Source organism: Venturia canescens, chromosome 2 (genome assembly GCF_019457755.1).
Source record: "Venturia canescens isolate UGA chromosome 2, ASM1945775v1, whole genome shotgun sequence".
Taxonomy (NCBI): Eukaryota; Metazoa; Arthropoda; class Insecta; order Hymenoptera; family Ichneumonidae; genus Venturia; species Venturia canescens.
The window spans coordinates 15,243,263-15,269,848 of record NC_057422.1 but is presented as its reverse complement, the minus strand read 5'-3'; the positions used below and the strand labels follow the sequence as shown (position 1 = coordinate 15,269,848).

The 26,586-nt window shown below is 42.7% G+C and overlaps 1 protein-coding gene across 2 annotated transcripts; it reads right to left on the bottom strand.

Moving 5' to 3' along the window:
- Positions 1-123: 123 nt before the first annotated feature.
- On the bottom strand, positions 124-26,585 carry LOC122405911 (uncharacterized). Of its 2 annotated transcripts, none has more exons than XM_043410985.1 (4): positions 26,544-26,585; positions 4,105-4,391; positions 2,666-2,926; positions 124-2,505 (listed from the first exon to the last, which is right to left on the bottom strand). In XM_043410985.1, the coding sequence occupies exons 1-4, from the start codon at positions 26,551-26,553 to the stop codon at positions 2,071-2,073; spliced, it is 993 nt and encodes a 330-aa protein (XP_043266920.1). In that variant the 5' UTR covers positions 26,554-26,585; the 3' UTR covers positions 124-2,070. The 2 variants fall into 2 exon arrangements, with proteins under 2 accessions (XP_043266920.1, XP_043266919.1); XM_043410984.1 differs by lacking the exon at positions 26,544-26,585 and adding an exon at positions 21,488-22,264.
- Position 26,586: the final 1 nt, after the last annotated feature.

Sequence of the window (26,586 nt, the reverse complement as noted above, 5' to 3'; positions counted from 1 at the left end):
TTTTTCAGAAATGTTTGAATCTCAAGATAATTCGAAAAAAACACGAGGTCTACGTAACCTCATGGTAACTTATTTTGGGATGAATTATTTTGTCGGTTTCGGGAATGAAAAAATAAACATTAATAAATACAAAATAAATTTTATATTCGAGACGATAATACATAAGATAGGAGAGTGAAAATAAATAATATATGAGATGGTAACGTGACATAATAAATAAATTTTCTTGACAAATAATAATACAAATACGTGTGCGTCTATATGCCCAATATAAATAAGTATCTATACCATACATGCGTACAATTGAACTTAAGTACAACGACACTCTTAAAGTTAATCCACTGGCACATGTGGATGCTACCTCGCGTGTAAATTATTCGGGAAGTTGGAACGAAGAGTTCTCAATATGAATTTTATCCTTACAAGGTATAAAAATGGATCGTTCGAATGAAATCGAACGTCCTGGTCCCGCATTGTTTCATCGTTTTTTTTTTAAAGGATTCGCGAATGTAAAAGATTTCCAGTAAATTATATTATAAATACTTTCAATATAAAATCGAATTCCAAAACGTCGTGAATTTCAAATCATGAGAAAAAAAATTCGTCAAAATCGTCCGTAGTAAAAAAAATCGGATTGGAAGTTGTTGCGCGTTTTCGGTGCACGAACTCGAACTTCAAAGGGGATTGAGAATCCGTTGCCAACGAAACATCGTGAGATTCCAATGAATGATGGGGTAAAAAACAACTAAGTACACATTAATAAATATCTCCTAAAATTTCGTTCGTCCCCTTAACTGGACAGAGGGTAAAAAGGTATACTTAACGTGCGTATACGAAAGTCAAACGCCATTAACTATAATAAAGAATATAAAAACGTAGGAACTCTGTAACGTCCGCGTACGTTCGAGAATATCACAGCTAACAACTTCAAGCTCACGCGGTTATTGTCTCGTGCGCGTTAAAGCTAAGATAAATAAATATTAACTACTATTGGCCGAGCGAGTGAAAAAGTTATGCATGAGGTATTCCACGTGGGACCAGCGAACTTTTTCCCTGACCCTCACCAATTTGGTTAATTGTTTTAATATGGTTATATTAGGTCTAAAAGACAGCCCGATGTTTTTTACGATTTTTCTAAACAGCCATTATTGAGAAAAAAAAATTTAAGAACCCGGAAAAACGCAGCTTTTTAAAGATCTGAAAAAATTCCAAAAATCGGTGAATATTGTACGTATAATCGTACCGTATTGGGAATTGGTAACTACTAGCTGATCAAGGTCCGTAATTTTGATTTAATTATTCAAAAATTGTAAAGAGAATTAGTTTTAGGTGCCAAAATATTTAACTGTTCGCCCCGAGTGAGTGTTTCTCGATTGATTTCGGAATTTCAGATTTTTTAAGAAAAATCTGAAAAAACGTCGCGGTGTCTTAGATTTGATATAATCATGTATAAAAAAATGAACCAAAGTGGCGGGGGTCAGAGAAAAAGTTCGCCAGTCTCACATGGAATTCCTCGTACACAAAAAACAAACACCGAAGGCTTGCTCGTCCCGGCAAACAATGTAATATGTACAAATTGTACAGTAACTTTTTTCCTCCAACATATCCACACATTCAGAGCCTAGATCTTGAATTTTCATTTACATTCAAAATAACTATTGAATTACCAAACTTGTTTAATGAAAGCTGATAATTTTCATGTTTTCTCGACACTTGGAATATCGATTCCTTATTTAATACTGTTTAATCATTTTCAAGATTTCAATAATACTGGTCTCGAGTCCATTAATGTAGTTTGACGTGTCAATTATAAAATGATTTGTTTGTGTGATCGTGTCTATATGCGTGAATGCACGCGTGTGCACCGGCAAGAAAGAGCATGTGAATGATCGCTGAGATGAAATAAATAATTTGTGAGTGAACTGTGTGACATTTCATACATTCAATAATTCGATTCCAATGTTAAAATAATGAAGGTGTGTTGAGTGTAACAATGCCGCGTCCCTTATCGTGATTCATCGAGTGATAATGTTGGTTACGATTTTGGCAAATAACTTAAAAAAAAATGATCTATAGAACTTTTCTTCGCCGATTTTTGACGAGCCTTCGTCTGAAGTCCCTTCTTCGACCGTGTAATATCGAGCCCTCGGAGCCTAATTGAATCGGCTTCCGGATGTGTCCTTTTTGCTTTCGTACTTTCAAGGGTCGCTTCCCCTTCTCGACGCTCATTTTTTTAAGAGCCTTGCTTTTTGGCACGAAGGTAAGAGGCTTTTTCGTGTTTGGATCGCACGTTCCCGGTCCTGTTGCCGTCGCATTGCGGAATGCTCGAGTCCAGTCGTTGAGGAACGCCTGATACAGTCGCATCACACCCCAATCCTGTATGAGCATCAACGTGAGATCACCTTCCGTTGTCCAATCTGAGCTTTCTGTGACTATCGTCGATTTATGAACCACCGGAAGTTGGTGACCGAGATTTAATATCGCTGTTTCAACTTCGCACAGCATCTGTAAAATCGATAGTAAATCCATCAAAATTTCATATAAATTCATTTGATTAGACAAAAAGTTTACAAAATACTTTCATCAGATTGATAAAAGTCTCAAATTTTTCGAAATATCTTTCCAATTGCCAATGCAAATAAAATATTCAAAAGACTGAACATACCCTGAGAACTTCGTTCTGCATGCCATCGATGATCTCGTTGCGTCTATTAATTGTGAATTCGACGTTGATGTTCGATTTAAGACGAAAGCTTCGTAGGGAGTAGAATGTAATTGCGAATCTCTGGAGGGCGTCGTGGAGTCTGGGTAGCGCATATTCCGCCTTCTTCACTTTCTCCATGCACCAAAGCTCGCGATGGTACCACTCGAGTTGCCTTTCCGGCAACCAACTCATGTGGTATTGTCCTTTCAGCACTTTGTACACCTGCGAACATATGCATAAAACGTGAGTTAAGACGTTGCTTAGAATTCGTTATCAGTTTATTCTTAAAGCGCGGTTTATCTCGTCGTTTAATTCAACGAGATGCGCGATCACGATATAAGCAAGAAGAACGAAAAATCGCGTTTGAAAAATTTAATGAGTCGAGCGATGACTTCATTCTCACTACGAGAAATAAAGATGCACATTTCATCGCTTATAGAGCCGTACGTTTACCGAGGGATAATAAATTCTCTCAATTTCGCTCGGATGAAAACGTTTATTCACGTATCCCCTTTGCATGTACCCGGACAATATATATGTGCGAGACGGTTTCCTCTTTGAGACCGCAGACAAGCGAATCGTGGGTTGAACATATGAGGAAACAACCTACTGTCAACCTACAGCTGAGCAGCATCTACTCTCTCGTGTCGCCTCTCCCAACCACCAAGATACTTTAATGCTTTTTTCCTCGTGTCCTCGCGTATTCGCGTATGCCACTCTTAATTTAAGTTACTTCGTTCCTTCATTATCTTCCGGTGATTTAGAGAAAATTTCATCATTTTCTGTGCTCGCGAGCAAAAAACTTGGGCAAATCAGTCAGCGTTTTTGACACCCATTTGCGACACTTTGATGATTTAAGATTTTTTATTATTTCACCAAATTCATGGACAATTTTATCAGATGGTTTCCAATCTCATGGAGTATATAAAACAATAAAGTTTGTAGAGAACAAGTCGTCTCGTTGAAACGAATCAAATGAGCTTGAGCTCAGTAATCTTAGCGAAGTGACCAAGTCAGCATGAAATTTGCCTCATACGTGATATTTTTCTGAACTGAAGTTAGATCCAACCGGTCCATCAAACTCGATGTAGACGATACAATAATAACTGTAACGTACAGTTGCAACGAGAAGCGTATACAGCGCTCGAGCCACGGGTGTTTTATAAACTTGTCTCCTTCTCTTAGTCTTATCTCAGGTTCGATATAAACGGAAGATTACTGGCTTGACTTGTGAACGACCGCGTGAGAACGTACAAAGCGAACAAACGAGTGCTCGATAAAGCTAAGTCGATACGAGCATTGACCTGCGATTGAGAAATTTCGATGTTCCTCAAACAACATTTTTTCCATAGAAATTGAAATTCATTTTTGATAAATAACAATACATTTCCAGTGCTAACCTTTGCATAAATATCGTGGACATCCTTGAGGTCCTTCCTGAAGTGATTCTGAGCAACTCGGAGCTGCGTACGAACGCGTTTTAATGCCCGATGAACGCTGTGTCGTTGCGGGGATCTTTTGAGCGCAGCACCAAGAGGTGTCCCGCAAGGTTGCTCCCAGGCTTCCATTCCGCTGTTCGTAGATTGCGTGAGCCCGAAACCGTAAGACGGTGCAGCCAAAACCGTGCTCAGACCAGAGCTCAGGAAGAACGCCAGGCTCGTTAAGGTAGCCGTCTGTGCCACGGAGTCTGTAACAACGAAAGATCACAAAAAACATTAGTTTCGGCGATAAAAAAATCGTCGATTTTCTGGCAATAACGATTCGAGATACATAATCAGTGAACTTTGGCATCATTTCGGTTCGGGGAAGCAGCATCGATTACTCACTTGTCGACGACACAAAATGAAGTCTTGTGTCCATGGCCCTAAATTACATTTTGCTTTGGAGTTGATATTTATTATTAGAAAATAAAGAATCAATGCATTCGTGACAGTATTCGAATTGATAATTAATCAACGTTCAATATTGTTATTAATTTAATGATCCTAATTCAATAGTTGCGTCTACAAAAGATTTCCCTGTTTGGGAGCCATAAAATAAATACACGGTACTCGCGTTGACGGTATAAAATACAATTTGATCATTTTACGATGAAGCAAAATTGTCCGGGGAATAATTTCAATAATTCGAATGCAACGTTGAAATCGTTTTTTCACACACCGCGTCGAAAAATAAAGAACACGAGAATCGATCGTTGGAAGGTGCGTATACGCACTCGTTTGAGATACGCGATGGCTTTCACGGGTGCTCCGTTTCAACAGACTTTCACACAAAGTTCCTCGTTGAATTATCAACATGTGTTACTGAAGCACAGGTTACTTCTCCGAGGCTCGCTCAGCCCGTCGCGTCTTCTCTTCTCTTTCTTTCTCTCGTTATTTAACTCATCAAGAAGAAAGACAAGGATTGAGCCACCCACACATGTGGGTTACAGTCTTTTGCGCGATCTCTTCGAATCACCTACCGATCGCGGTGCGCGCCCCCGCACTAGGAAATGGGTTGCAAATCGCTGAATCAGGATTTATCGTGCAATTAAACGTCCACCCGAGCACCATACGATCGGCTTCAGTGAATTCTCCGAGTTATTTTTTATCCTTTCCTTTCCTTCGCAAATATCCTATCACCAAAGCTCTTTAATGACCGGCGGAGAGTCTTCGAAAGGAAATGTGTCCGTGCATGAAACGGAAGTCGTTATTTACTCCATCAAACGTAACTTTCACGCGGTGCGTTCGTTAGTTTAATTAAAATTTTCATCGCTCTTCCAACTCCCGGATTATCTCAGCGGGTCAAATATTTCTTATCGCGACTCTGGCGCGTGACTCACCGTAGATTTAAAATATTTCTCAATTAGTTCGCCCAAATGGAGTATCCGAATTGGTGGCCAGCTTCAATTGATGTTATCAGCGCACAATAAAATCAACGACAGTCCGCGACTCCTTCGTATGCTTTTCTGCTTGCAGTATTTTTTCTCTTCATTAAAAACGAAGGATCGCGAGGATGGTAAACTTGTCGCTGCAAAGAGTATCCGCCGTTGGCGACTCGAAAAAACAAATCGTTACATTGTTCGCTATTTCGAGGTGTGACGATAGCCGTGTCGGCCGAGCGACGCTCGGTTAATTACAAGCGTTTAATGGTGCGTGCGTGCCTCAGCTCGGTTTCGAACGCCCCCTCGCTTTCGCACAGCGGGGTGTGATTTTGTAACGATTGGTTACGTCCCTGTACACCACCGTGCAGCGTGTGTTCACCCCGCGGAGTTAACACCCCGCAGGATCCCTCAAGATGTCGCTATAATTCGCACGTCAGTCACGCGCGAACAAGCTAGAGAGACTTCGACTTCTTCGTTGACGTCGTCGTTGTCGTCGCGGGCTTGCAAACGAGTAGATCCCGCGCGGGAAATGGAGAAAGATTTTTATCTCGCTCGCTCTATCGGTCCACGGGCGCGAACACCCTGTCAGTTTCACGCTTGAATGGATACGCCACACATGTGCGTTCCGCCGTCGAAGAACATCGATGAGGGTCCATTATTCGAAAGGACCCAAACGAAAGACTGAGAGAAACAAGAGAGACGGGAGACTCGCGATTATTTGAAACCGGTACTTTATCGTCCCTAAATCATGCTTCGATTATCGATTATTTCACGCGAGACGAACCGAGTGTCTCGCGGCAATCTCGCAGTTCCGTGTGCCCATAACTTAGCAAGTATAAATATCCCTGCGTGTGAAATTAATCCGTAGATCGAAAGGCATAGAACTCCTGGCCGAGAAACATTGAGTTATGCGACATGATTGAGAGGAAATTCGATCTTTTTTTGGGTAAATACCGAACCTCGATTTACCATCGTAGATACTTCGAGGAGAGGAACTTCAACATAGGTTGGGCCTAAGCGCTGAATCGTGAAGCGGAAGAAACCCATTTCATTTTATCACAAATTGGAATAAAAATTCTATGAAATGAAGAATGTTCGCAACGATTTCGTCGATTTAATCGGGCCCGTTTCGTAAAAATGGTGAGCAAGAGCGAAAAGCGTACTTTTATGCCTGATCGGTGTTCCGATTCGAGTCCCAAGCACACGAACTTGTTCGTAGGTAGAGTTCTATGAGATTGTTGATTCAACCGAGGTCAACTTGGTGCCCGGGCTGACGGCGACTTTCAGAGAACGTTTCGCTCCTGGGTCAGCAGCGATAAAAACTACTTAGAAAAACGTCAACTCAATTACACACTGGCTCGAGGCACTTTCGCAGTATTTCTTTTTTTTCAGCTATTATGCTACGAAATATTGTACATGTTCAGCATTTTTCTTAAGCGATTCATTTGGCCAAAATACTGCAAGAGTACGCGCGTACGACAAAGAGTCGAATGAAAGAGATCCCAGTGAGGTCTCAACCTTAATATACCTGCTGCGTGAATATGCTTCCACCGTACGAGAGGACACGCTTATCCTCGCACCCACACAACGATTTGCATTCAAGAGCGTAGTTATACGTGCACAATATGAGGCATATTGCTCTTTCACACCACGAATATCTGTATTCATGCTTTGTACCGAAGCGAAAAAATCGTCCTCTTATCGCTGTCGGTTTATATACGAGTATACTTATTCACACCAGCCGAGAGTATAAACGATCTTACAGTAGGTCCACACGCATAATGTACAACAAAGTATATGCATTGAAAATAAAGCGAAGGTAGAGGTCGGTGGCTGTCCGACAAACGTGCACTTTTCGTTCGCAAACGAATGTGGAAGGCTGACAGTCTCAAAAGCTGAAAATTTCTTTTTTACATCAAGCCACAACCGCGTTAGATTCACTTTGGTAGTAAACGACAAAAAGTTGACGAGAGTGCACAGCAAGATCGAGAATCATTGGGTTCGACGATGAGTTTTCGTCACGAAAGTACGAAAAGATCAGAATTTGAGGATCCATTGATAACGAGATTTGAACTAGGCCGAAACGGTGGTTTTCCTTCCATCGAATCGTTACAACGCATCACCGTAGAATAATTGCTCGCGGATTACACCGACGATCTTACGATGATTTAAGAGTCTTTGAAATCCTAAAATTCTCTTACACTATAGTTTCGTGAAAACCACTAAAATTCATAAAATTATAATGCACAATAACGAGAAGATCGAAAGAGAACGAGCGGAAAGTGAGACTCGTGGTGGGTGACCTGTAGGAAGTACGCGTCTCTCGTATGCTGTTTTGCGCTTGTGCATAAGACATGGCACACGCAAAGATAACTAATGGAAAGATGCAGGGGCGTTGAGCTTTCTCTCTGTTCGTTTTCTCCTTTGCGCTGTTCTCTCATTATGCATATATATGTATACATAAAAAGCTGCCACGCGGAAGATCGATTGCGAATCGATCACTTCTTTGTCGTGTATAGCCCTCGACGTTCTTTCTTTGCGGGCGTCGATCTCACTGATCGAGTCTCGTGGAGGCCATCTGCTTGTTCATTATAATAAGCAGCATTTTCTGAATGATTTCGCCTTTATTGAGTTCTATAATTATTAATTAGATGCCTTCCTTTCTGAATGGGCGTAAAAATTGGAATCCTGGAAATTCGGGTGTGTATGAAAGACGAAAATTCAAATGGGAGGAGGTTTGAAGTCAGACTCAGGTTGGTTCTCCATGCTACAGTTCTGAGTCGATTCTCTGCTCTTGATGGCAACGATAAAAAAAATGCGATCAGCTAGCGATGTTGAAATCGTTGTTTTAAGGATTTTTGGAACGCGTTAAGGTGGATGGGTGACGGCTACGTGATTTTTGCCGCAACTATATTTTTCGAAAATTTCAAAAGACGAAACTTGCTTGAAAACACTAATTTTATTATTTCAGTTGATGTCACGCTGTCAGTTTTGTTTCCAAATTTTATAGTTTATGAAGTGAGTTTTCTGTCCAAAGTGGTATTGCAGTGGAGGAAAATGAAAAAATGAACGATGAAAAAGTTTACCGGGATAAAAATCAATCGTCGTTTTGTAACAAAATTACAAAAAAACGTGACGAAGCTAACAAACGACAAAATATGACCGAAAGGTCGAACTGGCGTCACATGCGAACGTATATTGAATGCAGCGCTGTCAAACGTTACTGATCCATTTGTCTTATAATCCGAATGCTTTCTCATCAGATATTTATTCATATTTCAGCCGATTTTCAACGGCAAGGTTCAAAAATTAAAATACTCATGTATTCTTGAACATCCACATTCTTGAAATCTTGGATATAACTAACGAAAAAATTCAATAACTTTTCATGTGTGTACGGTTTTCGTATGCCGGAGTGATAAGTGTCAGAGAAAAGTCGATATTCAATAATTAATTTGTTGATAAACGAAATTTTGTAAAACTATCCAGTACGTATTCATTTTTACCCACCAAAAATATCATCGCGTAATATTGGATAGCGAATATTCACCCATCTACCTTTTAATTTCGAGTTAATTTGAAATCATCGAGTAGCTCTTTCCCAGCATATTAAGTTGGCTGTCATATGATTCTGTTGGGAATTGCAGGCTAAGTTCGTCCAGTAAATTCATCATATCCGTATAGGTATTACAGTACATGCAGAGAGCTCGCCGCCAATGGATATTTTGACGTCACGGATGCGCCAGACAGATTAGCGGAGACGCTCAGGCTCGTGCGGTCTCTCGGAGGAAATTTGCATTTTGTCTGGTCTTCAGGGCTAGCTTGCTCATCTCACGTCCTGGTATAGTAGCTCCCTGCTCCTTCTCTCTTTTATTTTTTCGTCTTATTTTTCATCTTCTTCCTCGTCGTCGCGCGATAGACCACTATTCACGCACGCTTGAGGATGCTCGAGAGGAGAGCGATACAAACCCACCCATAAACTTTCTTCATATATATAGTACAGCTCTCTTCCTCTCTCTTTCTCTCTCTCTCTCTCTCGCTCTCCCTCTTTCCCCCAACGACCAAGAAGGGCTTTAAGTTATTCGGGATTGCGCGTTAACCTTCTCCATTCTCTTTTCTCCTCTATTTTCCACATCTCATCCTTCACTATCATCTGACCGCGGCTTCTCTCCGCCCACTCTGTTCGCAACACCGTATATACACATACAGCATGCGAGAAGCGAGAGATAAAACTTCTGTTCTGTGCTGCTGTTGCTGCCGGAGCTCAGCACAGGCGGCGCTCACGTGCTCCCTTTTGCTCTCAGCTCTTCACCATCGAGGAGATTTGCGCAGAGCGGTGAGAATTACCGATCTTGTCTCGGTGCTCACTTCCCATTAGTGAAGTATCGATAGACAAAATTTTTCTCCATTTTCGCTGTTCCTCTTCATTGATCATCGAGCTGATTAGTGACGACCTCAAATAATAACTTTTTCCTCTTTTCAGTTCATAACATACACTCGAGATTTAACATCCTGATTTATTTTTATGCCTGCAAGAGCGAGCAGCACAAATTTTCACAGCTTTTTACAACGTTGCTGCGGATATGAATTGTGCGGTAACGTAGAGACTCTCCGATGATATAGATCACTGATGTCATTGCTGACGTCATTTCTCATTTGTGTCCAGAAGCAACAGTCTGACATCGACATGGGTGCACTTCATAGGACTCGAGTGGACGATCAGCTGCAACATCATATCGTCATCTCTCTCTATTGCTCGCTCCGACTCTTTCGAAGCATGCATTTATACTGTGCGAACGGGTATGTAATAGCAATCCAGTAGAATGCATTAACGCTCACGATATCCTCGTTCTGTAACTTGTGCTCAATGTCATCTCACGTGGCAAGCGACACGTGTACAGAGTGTACTATCTTTTTTGCGAGGGCATATTACATCTGGCGGTGTTCGAGCTACGTCCACACGTATTTATGTAAGATTTTTTTCTAAAACTGCGAGTGTAAATTTCTAGTGATCGAAAGGCCACGGGATACGAGCAATATACAAAGTATGACATGAATAGACTCTTCTTCTTCTTCTTCTTCTTCTTCTTCTTCTTCTTCACTGTCACTCGATATATATGCCATTTGCATATCTTTGCTTCAGATGAGCGGATGCACGCGGGTGTACGATGATTGGATTTGAATAATTATTCCAATAAAAAATTTCTTATCATAATTTTGTCTTTCTTTCCGTTGGGTTCGATTCGTATCGTTGCTTATTGGCTTTAAAACACGTGGATGGCAAAACGATACGGGAAGCACCGTTCAGTCTCAAAGAACCTCGTTACTGGTAGCAAACTCTGTTTTTTAACGATCCCAGTGTAATAAAGCGCGTATAGTTTAATACATAAACGTTTGCATACTGGAAAAGCCGCGAGGCTGAGTACGTACGAAGGCGATAAATGATGTGGTGACAGTATAAATGCAGCGAAGGTGGAGAATCTTGGAAAAGGCCTCGGGGTGTGCGCAACGAACTGTAGATAATCAACAGACGCGACGCATCAGTCGATGCACGAGCGAGGAAAAAGTCTGTGGGATGGGAGAAAGCTGCGTGGACGAGGAATATTAGAGAGCCCGGAAAACCATGCAGCCTTTCTGGTCCTCAAACTTCCGCTTGCCAATTTATTTATGTTTCTCTGTGTCTAAATCGACGTCCAATATTCGCGCGTGCGTGAAAGCGAAAGAGTATGAGCGTTGGCACAATGGTGAGAAACTGCTCGTTCAACAGACTCGTCCTCTCTTCTCCAGGTAATTCACCATTTGTCCCGAGCCCCCGTTCGATTCCGCGATAGGAATTTTACGATCGCCGTCAGGTCCCGTCGGGAAGCTTTACAGGTATTGTCGTGAAAATAAAATAAAACGTGATTGGGATGTCGAGACGAACGACGAGTGTATAGTGAAAATTCAAGCACACAGAAGTTAAAAAAGAAAAATAAAGAAAAAACTGCCATTCGATTATCTCGTGTTTAATTATCCGTTAAAAAGCGCCCGGAGGAAACGCGTAGACGCAAATTCCGATGTAATTTAACGGAAACTGTAAATCAAGGAGACAAACTTGACGAATATTCTCCACGCGATGAACATTCTTTATGTGACAGTGATAAGTTTTGGAGAAAATTGCACGTGTCGCTTCATTCCCGTTTCCCTCCGTTTCCGTTAATCCTCTATCTTTAACCTACAAAAATAATGTGCATTCAAATAAGCAATAAAATCTTGAAAATTGCACAAAACCAATTGCTGAACAGAAATAGTGCGGAATTTTATTGGACGGAATGCGCAGCCCGGCCAATAATAAATCGATCGCTGAAGCAGTGTCACGCCACAGCATCGATGTGCGCCGCGCCGATCGTTGAACCAAGTTTGTACAAGGGCAGAGTCGGCGGTGCGGAGAGCGCATGAACAGCCAACAATCGCAGTGAATCAAAGTTGTCGGTGGTCAGGCACGATCTCTGGCCCCAGGGACCACTCCACCCACGAGATCGCGAGCTCCGACTCCGGGAAGGAGCAATCGAACGATCGAGCGAGCAGCGAAGCGACCGTCGAAGCGTACGCCGCTGGGGTCATAATGTCCCCCGTACTTCGGTCCAAGAATGCAATGGAAATTTCAGCATTCGTCGTTTCGTCGATCTCCAGGGCGCACATATTTGGCAACGCTTCGTAGCCGAAACCGGGCGACGTTTCGAGATAAAATGAGGCACGAGTGGAAGCTTAAGAAATTCCATTCATACCTGGTCCTCTGTCTTTCTTTTTTTATCCTTAATACTCTTCATAAAATAGATTTCGGAGCCAGACAACGTAATGACGGGATCGACGAATTGAGGAGGCTTCGTAACAACTCAGCGGTCCCAAATTTCCGTCGGGAATTAACGAAAAAATAAACTAAAAGATGAAGAAGGAAAAGAATTTCGTTAGTGCGTCCACAAAGCGATTTTTCGTAAACTTCCACTACACGCTCAAAAGAATTATTTAAAATTTTTTAAATCTGGATGCTACTTGATAAACTATTAATAGGATTGACTGTTTCATGAATTATTGCTATAGAATATTCATGCTCGCGGTCGAGAGTAAGCGAATAGTGATGAAAAAATAACACGGTTTCTAACACTTGAATGCAAATTGTTGTACTCATCAGTACACTCGCCTTGTGAATAACTTCGAACGGTCCAACGTCAGGGAATCTCGAGTACGATTCAAACGAACTAATCCATTTATATTTCTATATATACAGAGCCAAGAATACAGGAGAGAATAGGAGTAGCCTCTATCAACGGCAGGATGGATGGCATCAGGTGGCGAGAGATCTCTTCGAGATGCGAGTCTCCCGTCCGCCCGCGCATTCGCGCTTTTTATTGTTCATTCTTGTACTGCTTCTCTCGTCTCCCTTCCTCACCCCCTCTCTCTTCTTCCTTTTTTACAATTCCATTCATAAATTAAGGCTGGAAAATATACGAGGTATTCTCTTCCGAGTCGCAGAAGCTATTCCCTGAATTTTTTGAATGGTGGCAGCCCATTTTGCCGTACCGTAGATTCCAATTAACGAAAAGTTCACACTTTTGTCATTTTTCAAACAAAATAAAGTTACTTCAAAAAATCAAGATCGTTGTGAGCGAAAAAATGTCTCGCTCGTCATTTCCCGTTGCTCTCGTAACACGCCCGCGAATATTGAGCCCGCGAATTATTACTAGAACCAAATGGATTTTGGAGTATTTTTCTCGAGAAAGAACCGAAGTTCTCATTCGCGAAACAAGACTTTGGAGCCCCTACGCCTAAGGTCCGAATCCGAAAAAATGGCTGCGACGAACAGTTCTGCATTGAGCAAGATAACCTCATACATATATGCAATTTTTGAGCAGGCCAATATGAAAAGAAAAAAACGTTAATTCCGGTCCCGCAAAACGAATTATGCGGTCGAGGTGGTGACGTTGCGTCGCTGGGCGCATCTCGGCCGTTTGTAAACGCACCGTTTTATTTATTTATTTTTCTTTTTTATTCTCACTGCGATTTCGTCTCTTTCGCGTCGCACGCAGAGCGAAATGCTCGCTCTCGCACCTCGGGGCAATGTAATTGCTGCGGTATACTAAGAGGAGAACGGGACCCGCGAGGTATCCCACGAGGCCTCGTAAAGCTCGTGGCGCACTCGCTATATCGCGCATATACTACAGTCCTACACACAGGGCGTGTAATTTAAACATTGCCTCACTTTCTACTCCGCACACTCCTGCGTGCGCCACCCGCACGTCGCGACTCTCGATCTTTTGCGGTTTGGACGTACGCGCGTTAATACACGGGCGCTCGTGAGTCTGTGGTTGAAGAAAAAACAATGATAAATTCTGATCACATTTGTATCACGATGGAACAGCCTTTATTAATATCGTTTCGATATATGTGCGGATGTAATTTGGTCTAAGGAATAGTATGATTTATGCAAATCCTGTAATTTAAATACAATGCGTCGGTGCGTTCACCATTTGAATAATACAAATGTATGGTTGTACACGATTTGAAAAACGACGCAGATTTTTTTCCCGTTTTCTCAGCTGGCTGCCACTCGTCGCTGTAATACTTTATGGTTTTATCGAGTGTTTCACTCATGTGGCACTTAAAACATTTGCACCTAATTCTTAACACTCGGAAGCACGTTATTCCATCCTGTAATTTTGTTTTATGCCATTTCAGTATTTATTTCACTGCTAATTTCTCGAGAAACATTTAACGATGATACAAACGTAATGATTACGTTATACACGGAGAGAAAAATATTTCAAAAATTACCGGCCTCTCTGTACGAGTATCCGAACGCGAGTAAGACTTTACTCTGAGCTCATTTATTGAAAACAAATGAAACGTTCCAATTCGAATCACAAAACTTGGAAGAAAGTGATGCACTTTTTGTGTAACAATCGTAAAAATTTATAGCTCGATTTCAATTTTCGTAAGATGGATTGAAATTCTTCATTCATTTATTGTTCAGGGGACCGTAATTTTCGTACCTTTTCACTCCTTATACTTCGGTAGCCATTACTTTTTATTTAGACACCAATTATTGGCTAATAAAAAGGATCCTCGCTCCAAAATAAACTTATTTCATTCCGATATTGTGGCAGCAGAAGACGAAAAACGTCGAATGACTTTTTTCGGTCCGATCGCTCACTGCTTGGCTCAACTCTCAAGTCAAATATCTGCACGCAAGTCAATAAAATTTTTCAGTTGAGATATTATTACAGGAGTAAAAGAAAGTTGAGTTGCTAGCGATTCTTTACGAAACATAATTTTTTCGATTGAAACTGCCAAACCAAGTAAAGTGCTCTCAGTCCTGTTATTGGTGAACAATGTAAGGTAAGAAACGATCTTACTAATCTCCAGCATCAAGATCAAATCCACAAAAAATAATATGAACAAAGAATATTTAGATATTGTCTGAAATCGTGTTAATAAATTTTCCTTGGGTAAAAAGGTTTCATGTGTTCGCTGCAATGAGATGGTATACTGGCTAAAGAATGTGGGAAGCGTCACAAATTGCTCATAACACGCGTGTAAGAGAGACGGTAGTAGAATGACGGTATATCCGACGAGTTAACGATAATGAACGTGATCGTAAATCCGCGCAATTAACGCAAACGTTTGAGTCATTATGCCGGACAAGCGGGACACGCGTCAATGCTAGCGGACGGGAGATCCACATATTATTACAATTCAAGGAGAGGCTTTATCGAGTTTTGAATTTCTCAACGAGATACAAAAGTTGTTGGGCTGTTAACAAGCCGCACATTACTTTTTCACCGTAAATACCGTGAATGGAAACAAGCTGGAGTAAGTGCATGCGCAACAGGCGTCCATTCGGTCAATATTATCGTGACTGAAATAAGCATATCGTTTCTCATTTTGCGTATAGTTGTTGCAAAATAATTTTTCGAAATAAAAGGAAACATGGAGCAGCTGCAAGGCAGTGCAGAAAACTAAAAAACCTTGTCGAAAATGGCATTGAAAGATTTCGCAGAGTGCTTCAAATATTTCCACAAATTCGTGTGCACCGCAATGGCACGAATTAGAAACATAAACAAACGATCGTGGCCCCGGAAACTCATTCTTCATTCGTCCCATGTTGGAGCGGAGCAAGAGACTCCGGATAGGAAGAAAAGCAAGGACCTTTGGTCTGCTTGACAAATGAATTATCAATGGGCATGTGCACATTTAAGCGAGTACACGTCCACAGGATTCAGATGTAAAAAGCGATTGGATAAATTCAATTTATAATATAACGAGAACAAGCTCACTGGACGCGACGTATCTGAGTTGGGAGAATCTGATGTCGGTCGATACTGCGTTTGCAAGCGGTGTCCCGTGGGCCTTGCATCGGTGCAAGAGTCTCGTGCGCAGTCAGGCGCTGGGATTGGTGTCGCCTCTCTTGCTGCGGCTGCTGCATGCTGACGAGAGATGGAGAGACAGAGGGAACCCGTTGTCGCGTCGTCGTGGTTCTCCCGTCCTCGGAACCAGACAGGAATGTATGAAACTGAATTTATCACGAGAGAGCTTGTCTCAGGCGTGTACTTACCCGAGTTACCAGTTCTCTCGGTTATCGAGTTAGTAAGTGACGAACTAAGTAAGTATAAACGCGAACAGCAGCCGAGCCGGGAGCAAAAACTCGATTAACAAATTGCCACAAAAAGTAACCCCGGAGCTTGCCCTCACTCGGGCATTCGTCAGTTCTACTGTTTCTGCTTGTTCCCTCGTCCTCTTGCTTCCCCTCGTCATTGATTCCTCTGGCATATGACTTGCAGAAATCCTGTCAACGTCCTTGGACTTCAATAGCGTCCTGCCCTTTTACCACGTTTCAAAGATTCAATTCACTCCGTGTTAGAAACGCGTGGGTGTCATCTCTACAGTCGAAACTCATACCAGGTGTGGAGGGCACGAAGCGAAAGGGTAATACAAAAAAAACACTGGTTTTTGGCTAAAAATGCGATCTGACCAGAAATGTAACGAAGATGAAGAGGGCACCGCTCGAGTTCATGTTTAACAATAAATCTCTTCTTCGACGACGCGGGAGCAGAAGGCGAGAGAGAGAGAGAGAGAAATTGTAAACACACCGGATTCCAAGTGGTCTTGATCTTTAATCTTTCATACGCGAACGTAAAGCTACTTCGCGATTGCTTCAAGCTTATTTTCCTCCGGAGACGCACAGAGATCACAGGTTGTGCAAATACGTTGATAATTAGATGCAACAGTTGATAAAAAGATATAAAATATCTTCGTGATGAAAGCGTGACGAAGAGACTGGTGAATTAATCAAATATGACTAATCAATGTCAAATCGTGAAACGTATGAAATATGTGCGCCAGATTGATGCGTATCGATTGAAATATTTCATGCCGCATAATCCCAAGCGTATTCTTGCTTGATCGAGCTCGCCTAGACATTTCTCCAGCATGTGCCTGTGCCTGTTCTTATCATTTGTGCAGGATACACATTATCATTAATGATCACGCAGTGCCCAGCCGCCCCGAGAGATCGTTTATGACTTTCTCAGTCTCTGACAATCAGTCATTCCTTCGCAGTCATCACCGACGTCGTCCTCGGCGGTCGGATATCTCCGGCGTGCACGAACGTATTAATCGATTAATCGTCATAAGTACGCGATACCTGTAATCGTTGACCAGCAGGAATGTAGGTTACGCCTATGCGAGAGCGAAGGACGGCGTAATGCAGAGTCGATGAAAAAGAGTCGAGGATCGGCGGGGCGCGAGCCACTCTAACTGGGCACGTGGTACGCATTCGATCTTTCACGTAACAAAAGGGCTTGTTAGTAACAATTTACCAGGAGAATCGCGAAGCGTGCGGCTATCTGCTTGTCGAGGATCTTCGAACGTCATGTTCGCGAGAGCAGCACGTTTCTCGACGCAACATTTTTCACGTGTCATCTCGGTCCGATTACAATAATTATCAGGGTGGTCACTGACGAGTCCATCATCTGGATTAATGTTACCACTCACCGGGAGTGTACGACACTGCGGAGCTATCGCGGAACCGCCTTCTACGTATCAAGATATTCCCCTTGGCAGCCTTTCATCGCGGATACCCCTCCTCGAAATCGCTCCCTGCATACTTCAACCTTTTCGAGACTGTTATTAATAGCCCCGCATATACGACGATTCAATAAAAAGAATTAATGATTGTCAAATACCTTATCGATTCTGATCGTCGCTTCTTCCTTTTTTCTTTGTTCTTTCGCTTTATTCAAACTATGCACGCGTGTGTGCACTTTCTCGGGATAATTTATGCGAGTCGTAGATACGCTGGTGGTGTCTCGGAACTCCGCACACACTCCCAAGCATCTTCCTCTCTCACGGAGTGTGTCTCGGTCGTGGCATAATATTTTCATTTCACGGTGGAGTGGTCCCGCCTGTCCCATAAACGATGGCGCGATTGAACTCTGCTCCTTGAGCGCGAAACAACAGGTCAGATATTTTGTAGATTTATATGTAGCTATTCAAAAAGGAAGATAAAGAGAGAAAGCTTCGGAGGCCCTTTCGACTTTATCGTGCTTCTTCCGGGAGTCGTAAGTTCGATTGTTTTTTTTTTTTCGAATCGAAGTTACAAAAAAGAGTTTGGTTCGATTGGCTCGGTAAGGATTTTAATATGTTCAGCCCACTCTGAAAAAGTAACTGATCAATGGAACTATAATTCGTCGCGCGTTTTATCATACGTCGAAGAGAAAAGAGTCATTCGACTTGGCAAGATGGAAGTGCAAAGGTTAACACAAACACCCGCCACAGTTTGTATACTCGGTGTCTGGTCTCGTGCGCGAGACGTCGCATTCGTCTCTTTCTCGCTCACGCGTTTGCTCTCGTGTAGCATTAGCAGCGGCTGATGGCCCGTCCAACATGTATATACAGAATCATTACATTCGTCGGCGTCGTCGTCGTCTTCTTCGTCATCATTGTCGTCGTCGTCGTCGTCGTCGTCGTCGGTACCAGAGCAAAGAGAGAAGGTTTGCCTTAGCGCTGTTTGACTCCTCCCTCGCCTGTTCGCCTCTGCTCATTCCCCACTTCACCGCACACCCCTTGTCGCTCCTTCCGATTCCCCCGTACATCGACACGATTGATCTTCCATCTTTTTTCCTCCTCCTCACGCTCACTGCGATCTTCTCCCGTCAGCGGGTCCCGCTCTGTTCTTTATTTTGCGAGTTTTTTCAAATAGCACATTTATTGACATAATTCTAAGTGTTTCTATCAACTTTCCTCTTACGATCCAAGAGCCCGCTGTATCTACTGGAGCGCGAAGATTTTTTGCGTTCTTCAAATGGGAGGGAGAGAATTTTCACTCTCGAGAGAGATGAGAACGAAGGGGGTGGGGGTTGGAAGGGAGACGAAAGCGGGCGAGTGAAAACCGATGTGTGCACACGTTCCTCTGACGCTCTGATCTCGGCTACATTAGCTGCACGCACGCGTGCACCACGCACTCATATATTTCAGCCTCTCGATACACAACACACAGATACACAGTCATGGACAATCATCACGAGAGCCCAGATCGTTATTTCTTTCGGAGAGCTCGCACAGTGGTATGGATACTCTCGTGATTATTATATTCCAATCCTCAATTATTATCATTCCACCTTGAATTCCACGTTTCTTTCACTCGTACGTATATACGATTTTTGTGGCAAACTCGAGAAAGATTATTCGAGAGCCAGCCTCCCCCCGTCTCTTCTCGATGCTTTTTCTTCGTTTTCGGTAAGAAAAATCCAACGTTGAAAGAAGAAGGAATAAATTACTATGTAGCAGGACAGAGAGAGAGCGCGCTCGATGTAAAAAATGAGAAAGAGAGACCGGAACTGCCAACCCGGTATTGCATATAACGCGCTGTAAGACCAAGTTTCAAGTATCTCTATACACACATTTCCACATATATTTATACAGAGCTATTGTACGCCTCTCATCTCGCGGCTCACGTGTCTTCGATTCTGTTTGCCTGTACGCTTTGTAACTTTACTAGTGTTGTGACTCTGTCCTCGAGGGAGCAGGATAGGGCCCTCGATGCGGTCTCCGAGCAAACAATCTTCTGTGTACCCCGAATCAACAACGAGAACCATACCTAGTGTACTCGAGTCTCAAGCACCCGCGCGCTCGCGAGTTCCTTCACGAAACTTCTACAGGTACTCGTACTTGTGTGTACGTTAACGTGTTTATCGTGTGCGTGCAAGAGGAACAGGTGATTCTTGCGAGCGCACGGGATCACAGGTGTGGCCTTCTTTCACTGTGGGAGACAAATTTCTTCGTCGTCCTCTTCGCTTCTCCTTTTCTCCGTCGTTATCTGTAACTCTCTACCAAAATCTTCACAAATTCGCTAGGAAGTTAAGATGCTTTCTGCGATGAAGATTTATCCACGGAAATCTCCTTTTTGCCGATTCAGGTGTTGATATTAAGGGTCAGGAGGGATCTTAATGTATCTTTGACTTCCCTAGAAGGGAGAATCCTTCAGAAGATCGTTGTTGAAAGTAGCCAACTTTTTCCTATACATCGAAAAATAATGTTTCTGAGATATACACGAGCTGATGGAGTTCGAACGTCTTAAGCCGAGGCGATTGATGAACTTTATGCTCATCGAATCCGGTGACTGGGTTAGGGATGATCGAAATTTTTGAGAATTTCCGAAGCAGAGGTGTCTGCGCATCCGTAGAATTGCGTAATTCTCGACGTTTTTTCGTAAATACACTAAGGACTGGTCGGGATTTGGGACAAACCCGGAAGACAGAATTATTTGATTGACGCCACGATAATATTTGATACGAATATCAAGGACTGTGACTTTTGATTACAATCGGCTGTCACGAGATAAAAATTCCCCGAGGAATCTGTTCATCACTAACACTCGGCACGTATCGATTAATAAGGAACCAACTATATTTTATGACAAGGTCTTTCCCAAGGTATCGCGGAAGCAAAGATTTATCGTGAGTCGCATGCTCGTTTGTTGTGAAATGAGATTCGGGCTGCCAAGCACAATGTGTGTAAAACACAAAGAATCTGACCACTCTTAGAATTGAGGCAAAATGAACACGCGTACAGGGTTTTCCGAAGCCACGATTATATCAGGCCACCACTCGCAGTCGTCGCCCCGTTCCATCGACGATAATCGATCAGGAAGATTAACTCATAATCGGAGCAAACTACAGCAAGGAAGGCAAGTTTCGTCTCGCGAGAATCTACCCTTGAAGAGCTGTGTCGATTCGGTCGGTGATTTCAACGCCGCGTTTCCCGAAAGCGTTTCACGAGAAGATGGACAAAGATTTCATTATTTCTGCCACCTTGGTGGACCCCCCAAGAAACGAACCTCGTATAATATCGTTATTTACTTCATGGATTGAAATGTAAACGTTTACATGATACAAGATAGTTTTTTAGCTTGCATAAATATGTCGGTCGTAAAGATTAGACGAGAACGTACAGACGCGGTGAAAATTGAGCTATCGATCATTTAAGAATATACACAGACGTTCTATGTCCACTGATGAATGATAAACTCAAACAAAAACATATTTTCGCTAGCCTCTTCGGCGTATGTTTTGCTGTGAGTCTGCAGGCTGAATGTAAAATGTAAAATGTCTTATCGCCTGTCAAAAAACAAATGCGTAGATATTCGAATGGATTTGAACAGTAAAAAGGTTAATAATATGAAGAATAATTAAGTTTACCAATAAATCAGCAGTACGTAAATACCAAACTGTCAGCGAGACAAAAAAGCAGAGCCTTGAAATAAAAGGCTAATGGATATTCTCGAATGTTTTGCTAAGAAAATGTTGAGCTATCAATCGCCAACAATAGGGTAATTACAGTAACTGATTTATTAGATATTTGTATAAATTCAGCAATGTACACACACCGCCTTCGTGTGGCGAGGGTGACAACACCGGCCACCAGCAGCTCGAAGATCATCTCTTCTTCTTTTTCCTGCAGGAGAGTTCCCGTCTTCTCCGAGTGATCCTTCTTCTTCGCATCCACTCACGCACTTCCTCTTTCGTCCTCGATCTAATGAATTTACAAATTCGTGCGATACGTTCGTTCGTTTGTTTACGAAATTTTGTTCACCACCGCGCTATTAACACGTTTTTTCACACGCTGCGGACATTTATATAGTGAAAAGAAGCAAAATTGGGAGAGCTAACATTTGGTACAGTTATATAGATGTTAATATTGCGATAAACGAGCGGGCCGTCGATTTATCATAGCAGAGAACGTGGAAGCGCGACATCCTCGAAGAACCGTCTGAGGCACGAGGGCCACGAGAAACTTTTTCTTGCGCGTTTTCAGTCGACAATCGCTCAGTCGACTGTCGTCGGGTTTGACTTTTATTTTCTATTCATTAGTCACCGATCGCGAGCGTTGGCTGGCATTTATCAAAAACATTGTTCGATATCGCGCGTTTATCGCTGATGATTTTGTTCCGAAATTTCGGTACCGCTTGCCGGGGCAACAAAGCCGTTGATAAGAAAATTTGCGGTGACGATTACATTCGCGATAAATGAAGTTGCGCAACGGGTGATCACTTCTTCTTTTTTATTTATTTATTTATTTATTTATTTATTTTACAGAAATAGCCAGTATTCTTGCCCGGTTTGTTTCGTAAAAGCGCAAGCAAACCACGTCGGACCATTCGGCTTGCCGATCTCGTGGTGACTGAGAGACTCTCGCGCGATTCTCAGTTACTCACTTGGCTGGACTCACTATTCACTCACGCACTCACTCACTCACTCACCGGCCGAGAGAGTTCTCGGTCCCACCTCCATTCTCTCTCCTCCTCTCCTCTCACGTTGCTCACCACGAGCGACACCACCACCAGCCAACCTTCCCCTCCATCCTCGTGTCCTCCTCTCTCGCTCTTTCTCTCCCCCTCTCTCTCTCCGCGTGGCTACACCACCCTCATGGCTGCGTGGGGGATATACGGGCTGGACCCCCGGGCCACGCGATTTCATTACACGTATCATTAAACGCACTGCGTTCGAGCAAGTACACGCACCACGTGTATAGGATATTGTAAGCGTAGAGAAACCTTCGACTGTATGATTTTTCTTTTTCTTTTTTTTTCTTTTTTCAATTTTTTTTTCAGTCCTCGCCATACTATTACGTACATTCGAAGTCCTCCCATGTTACTCCTTTCTTCATCTCTTTTCCGTCTCCTTCCACCTATTTTTTCCCTTCTTGTCTCTTTCCTCTCCGCATGATTTTTGCACACCTCGTAAAATTCCATCAAGACTCGATCTCTCTGTGGCATACTACGCGCCGCGAAGGATATTAGATTAAAAATGAAGATAGCGAGGCGGTTCGACGCTTTTTTCTCCCGATGACTCAAAGAGGGCAGCGCGATAATTGTCGCTGAACGGTAACACAATAATAAACTTGGAGGCAAAAAATCCACCCACGATCGCCTAGAAACTGAAACTTGAGAGTGCATGCTCTTTTACCGTGACAAATTGTTAATCTTAATTCCCGGCGACGCAACGGGAAAGATCGCAATATAGATAGGCGCGCATACGATGTTGGCCCTGGAGGGACGTGCACTTTGTCAATAATTACCCAACAAAGCCAACTATTTAAGGTGAAAGACGCTTGAAAGACTGCGCGTTCGTTACGGAATTGCGGGTGTTAGGACGGACGCGAATTTAACGAATTTCAATCTTGCCTCCGGTCTTGATTAACGTACGTGCTCGCGCCACGTAAATTTACTGGGAACGAACCCACACCCCGGAAAATCCTGTTTCACCTTCTTGGTGACGCCGCCTCCGGTGTGCTGCTTGCCAACAACACTTCGATAAAGACAAATTTTGCACGAAGACGAAACCGTTGGTGCGCACGTCATAAACGTCATAGCGATAAGACGTCTGGCGATAATACATCGGGATTTTATCACCGCGACGATCGACCTCCTGGATGAGTGTCACGTGTGTAGCGTACTACGATAGATTGCCCGCGTCTACGGATGACAATCTCCCATGGCGAAACTAATTCTTGCTTCAAACTAAAACACTATTTTGAATTTTTTTAATCAGTCGTTGATTTCAAATCAGGATCTGCATCGACGCGTAGAATGATCTACAGACAAAGCCTGCGACTCGCGAATATACGAGCGTTTAATGAAATTTTGTTTCCCTGCCCCCGCTGCTGCATTGTCGTAAGCACTAAAACGTTTCTCAACAAGCTTCTCGATGTTTGTTCACATCAATGTTGAAAAAGTAATAACGATTCGAAGTGACAGAAAACACGTGCGGAGACGTCAAGTGGCGCCGTGACGGTGCGTTTATTGCGCTATTCGAGGGACCCCTAAAAAGCAGATTCACTTCGAATTCGTGCAGGATTGTACACTCTCGATATTTTCAAATAAAAAAAGGTTAACGGAAACATTCTCAGGAGTAAAGTCTGAGCTGAGCAAGCACCGAAAACTTGATTAAATGACGCGTATAACGCGCTCGGGTCATATCCAACCTGGCAGGAATTCTGATGGAAGTGAGAAAAGCCAGAGAGGTAGAGAAAGAGGGAAGAGGGACGGAGAAGGAATCAGCGACTGAAAGTGAGCACAGAATTCATCCAACGGGCGAAGGTGGGTCGAACTACCTTAGCAATTAGGGTGTCACGTTGTTAATTGACTACCGTCTCTCGCTCACGCTCGATGATCAGCTCGCGCTTTTCATAAATGCGTCCAAAATAAAACGCTCGCGCTTACATTGCTGTTATACTTTTAAGCCAGCTCGAGAGGTGAATTTGTGATTGAAATTTCCTTCATTTTTCTGTAGTTTTACTCGACGACCCGAAGGCGCAGTTCACACATCAATCTCTTGCCCGAAGTTGTTTTCAAAGTTGAACTAACCCCCAACATAAAAGGAATCCTCAAACGAATTTTAAAACGATTCATTCATAGACGACAATTATTTATTTATCAGAAAATAAAGTTCCGTGATAAACTCTGAAAGAACTTTAGGACCCGCAGACTGACTGGCTTCGAAGTCATAAGTAGACTTGAACACACGAAAGGTGAGCAACGTGTAGCTACGTCAATAAAAATCATAAGAATGCAGTGACAAAACTGCAATTTCATGCTTCACTTTTATGAAATCTTAATAAAAAAAAGCACAACAGTCATCGAAGAAACTCGAAAATATCCATACGCAAAAAAAGCGCGCATTCGTGCCAAGGTATTCGTATGAAATATAGAATTTTATTGAATATTTGCATGTTTTTAAACTCGGTTCGCCATCGATGGAAATAATTTCGTGAACGGAAATCTGTTGAGACGGATCTCGCTATTGTGGTACTCGTAGATTGATATCTGTCGCGGTTAGTCTGAGGCATTAAAAATGTATGCGTCATCCCGCAGAACTAGCAATTCTCTCCGTCAATTAGTATTTCCGATAAGAGTACAGGATTACGGCACGAAGGAAAACAATATGTTAGTCACACACAGTTTAGGGGATTCCCCTAATGATTTTTTATCAGCATCCTCGTCTTTCCTCTCTCTCTCGTTCTCCCTGTTTTTCCATTTCCTAAGTCTCACTCCACTCGTTTGTAATGAAACCGGCTACACCTAACGCGTCCTCATCTTGCACTGGATCGCGTAATTGTTGCGTCATGCCTACTTTGACGTCGGTTCGTTTGTTTAACTCACAGCTCGCCGGCACGATACGGAGCAAATTGAGGATTATATCATTGCTCCGGGAATAATAGACCGCTGCATCAACAAATAAAACAATCTTTATCGAGCTACTGAGATTCACGAACAAAGGACGAGCGACTTTGAGCTTGAATCGAACTGTCAGGACCCAGTGATTGAAATAAAGTTTTCATATCCGGTGAGAAAGTCAGCAAGGCACTTCCACGAAAACAAATTTTATTACCGTCAATCGCCGAATCCAGGTATGACGAATTCCTCGCTCTGATAACGCGATCGTATCGATTTTATAAATGCCCATGCACTTATGAATCAGTTCAAGAAGGCGCCAATCGCATGAATCATCGAGATAAGCGGATCGTGTAAGAAAACATGATGCGACCGTTGGAGTTGCAGATTCAACCCAAAAAAAATGCATTTTTCCTTGGACAAATCATTTTTTATGTTATTATCCGAAAACTCATTTTTATTCGCTAAAATTTCATAAATGGGTTTGAATTAGAGGGACCGATGAATACAACGAACGTCTGGAGAAAGTCGACCGAGCTGGCACCGCATTTTCTTTCTCCTTTAAAAAGTCGACGGAACGAGAAAATGTTGTAGAGGGCGCACCGAGTGTTTACACTCTCGGGGGAAGCGGAAATCGCGGGCGCGATGTGTCGCAACGTGTTTGGTTCACGCACCGGGTCAACATCGCCGGGCACACACGCCACTTTAGATAAGAATGTGCAGTTTGCGTATCAGTCGTTGTATTGATGATTCCACACGGAGTGGAAGAGTCTCGCGAATCTGATAACGAACAATCGATTGGGAAACGTTTGATCGCGGAAATTATTGCCATTTTTAATTTTGCTGCGTTCATCAGCAGCTGCAATCGTAACCAAAAAGGCACTTTTATAAACGCCATTTTTCACAATGACCTAGAAAAATGGGCAGGGAAGTAAAAACCCCAAAAGTCAAATGTAAACAATCGAAGCACAATAAAAGTACGACAGGAATATCTACGAGTAGAACAAATTTCCTAAAGCGTTGATCACTCCAATCCCTAACGACAGAACGTACTAAATTTACACATCCTCGGAGAGGAAACCTCGACGATTCCAGCTCACATGCACCCGCAATCTGAGATAACAGTGTAAAAAAAACACTCGAAACTGAAACCGCAAAGATACGCCAAGTGATTGCATCAAATTTGAATGACGTAATTTTTTTTTTTTTTTTTCATGACAATGCGAGATTGAACTTTTATAGAAAGCGTATTGTATGAAATCACTCACCTATTTTCATTCTCCTGAAAATCACGTTTGCACTTGAAAAATG

Excerpts from the sequence above, each read along its gene's own strand:
- LOC122405911 (XM_043410984.1), bottom strand. The coding sequence starts at position 21,542 with ATGATCTTCGAGCTGCTGGTGGCCGGTGTTGTCACCCTCGCCACACGA. Across the intron at positions 4,392-21,487 it reads CCTCGCCACACGAAGGCGGT|ACTCCGTGGCACAGACGGCT; the intron begins GTGTGTACATTG and ends TCGTTGTTACAG. Across the intron at positions 2,506-2,665 it reads TGCAGAACGAAGTTCTCAGG|ATGCTGTGCGAAGTTGAAAC; the intron begins GTATGTTCAGTC and ends TCGATTTTACAG.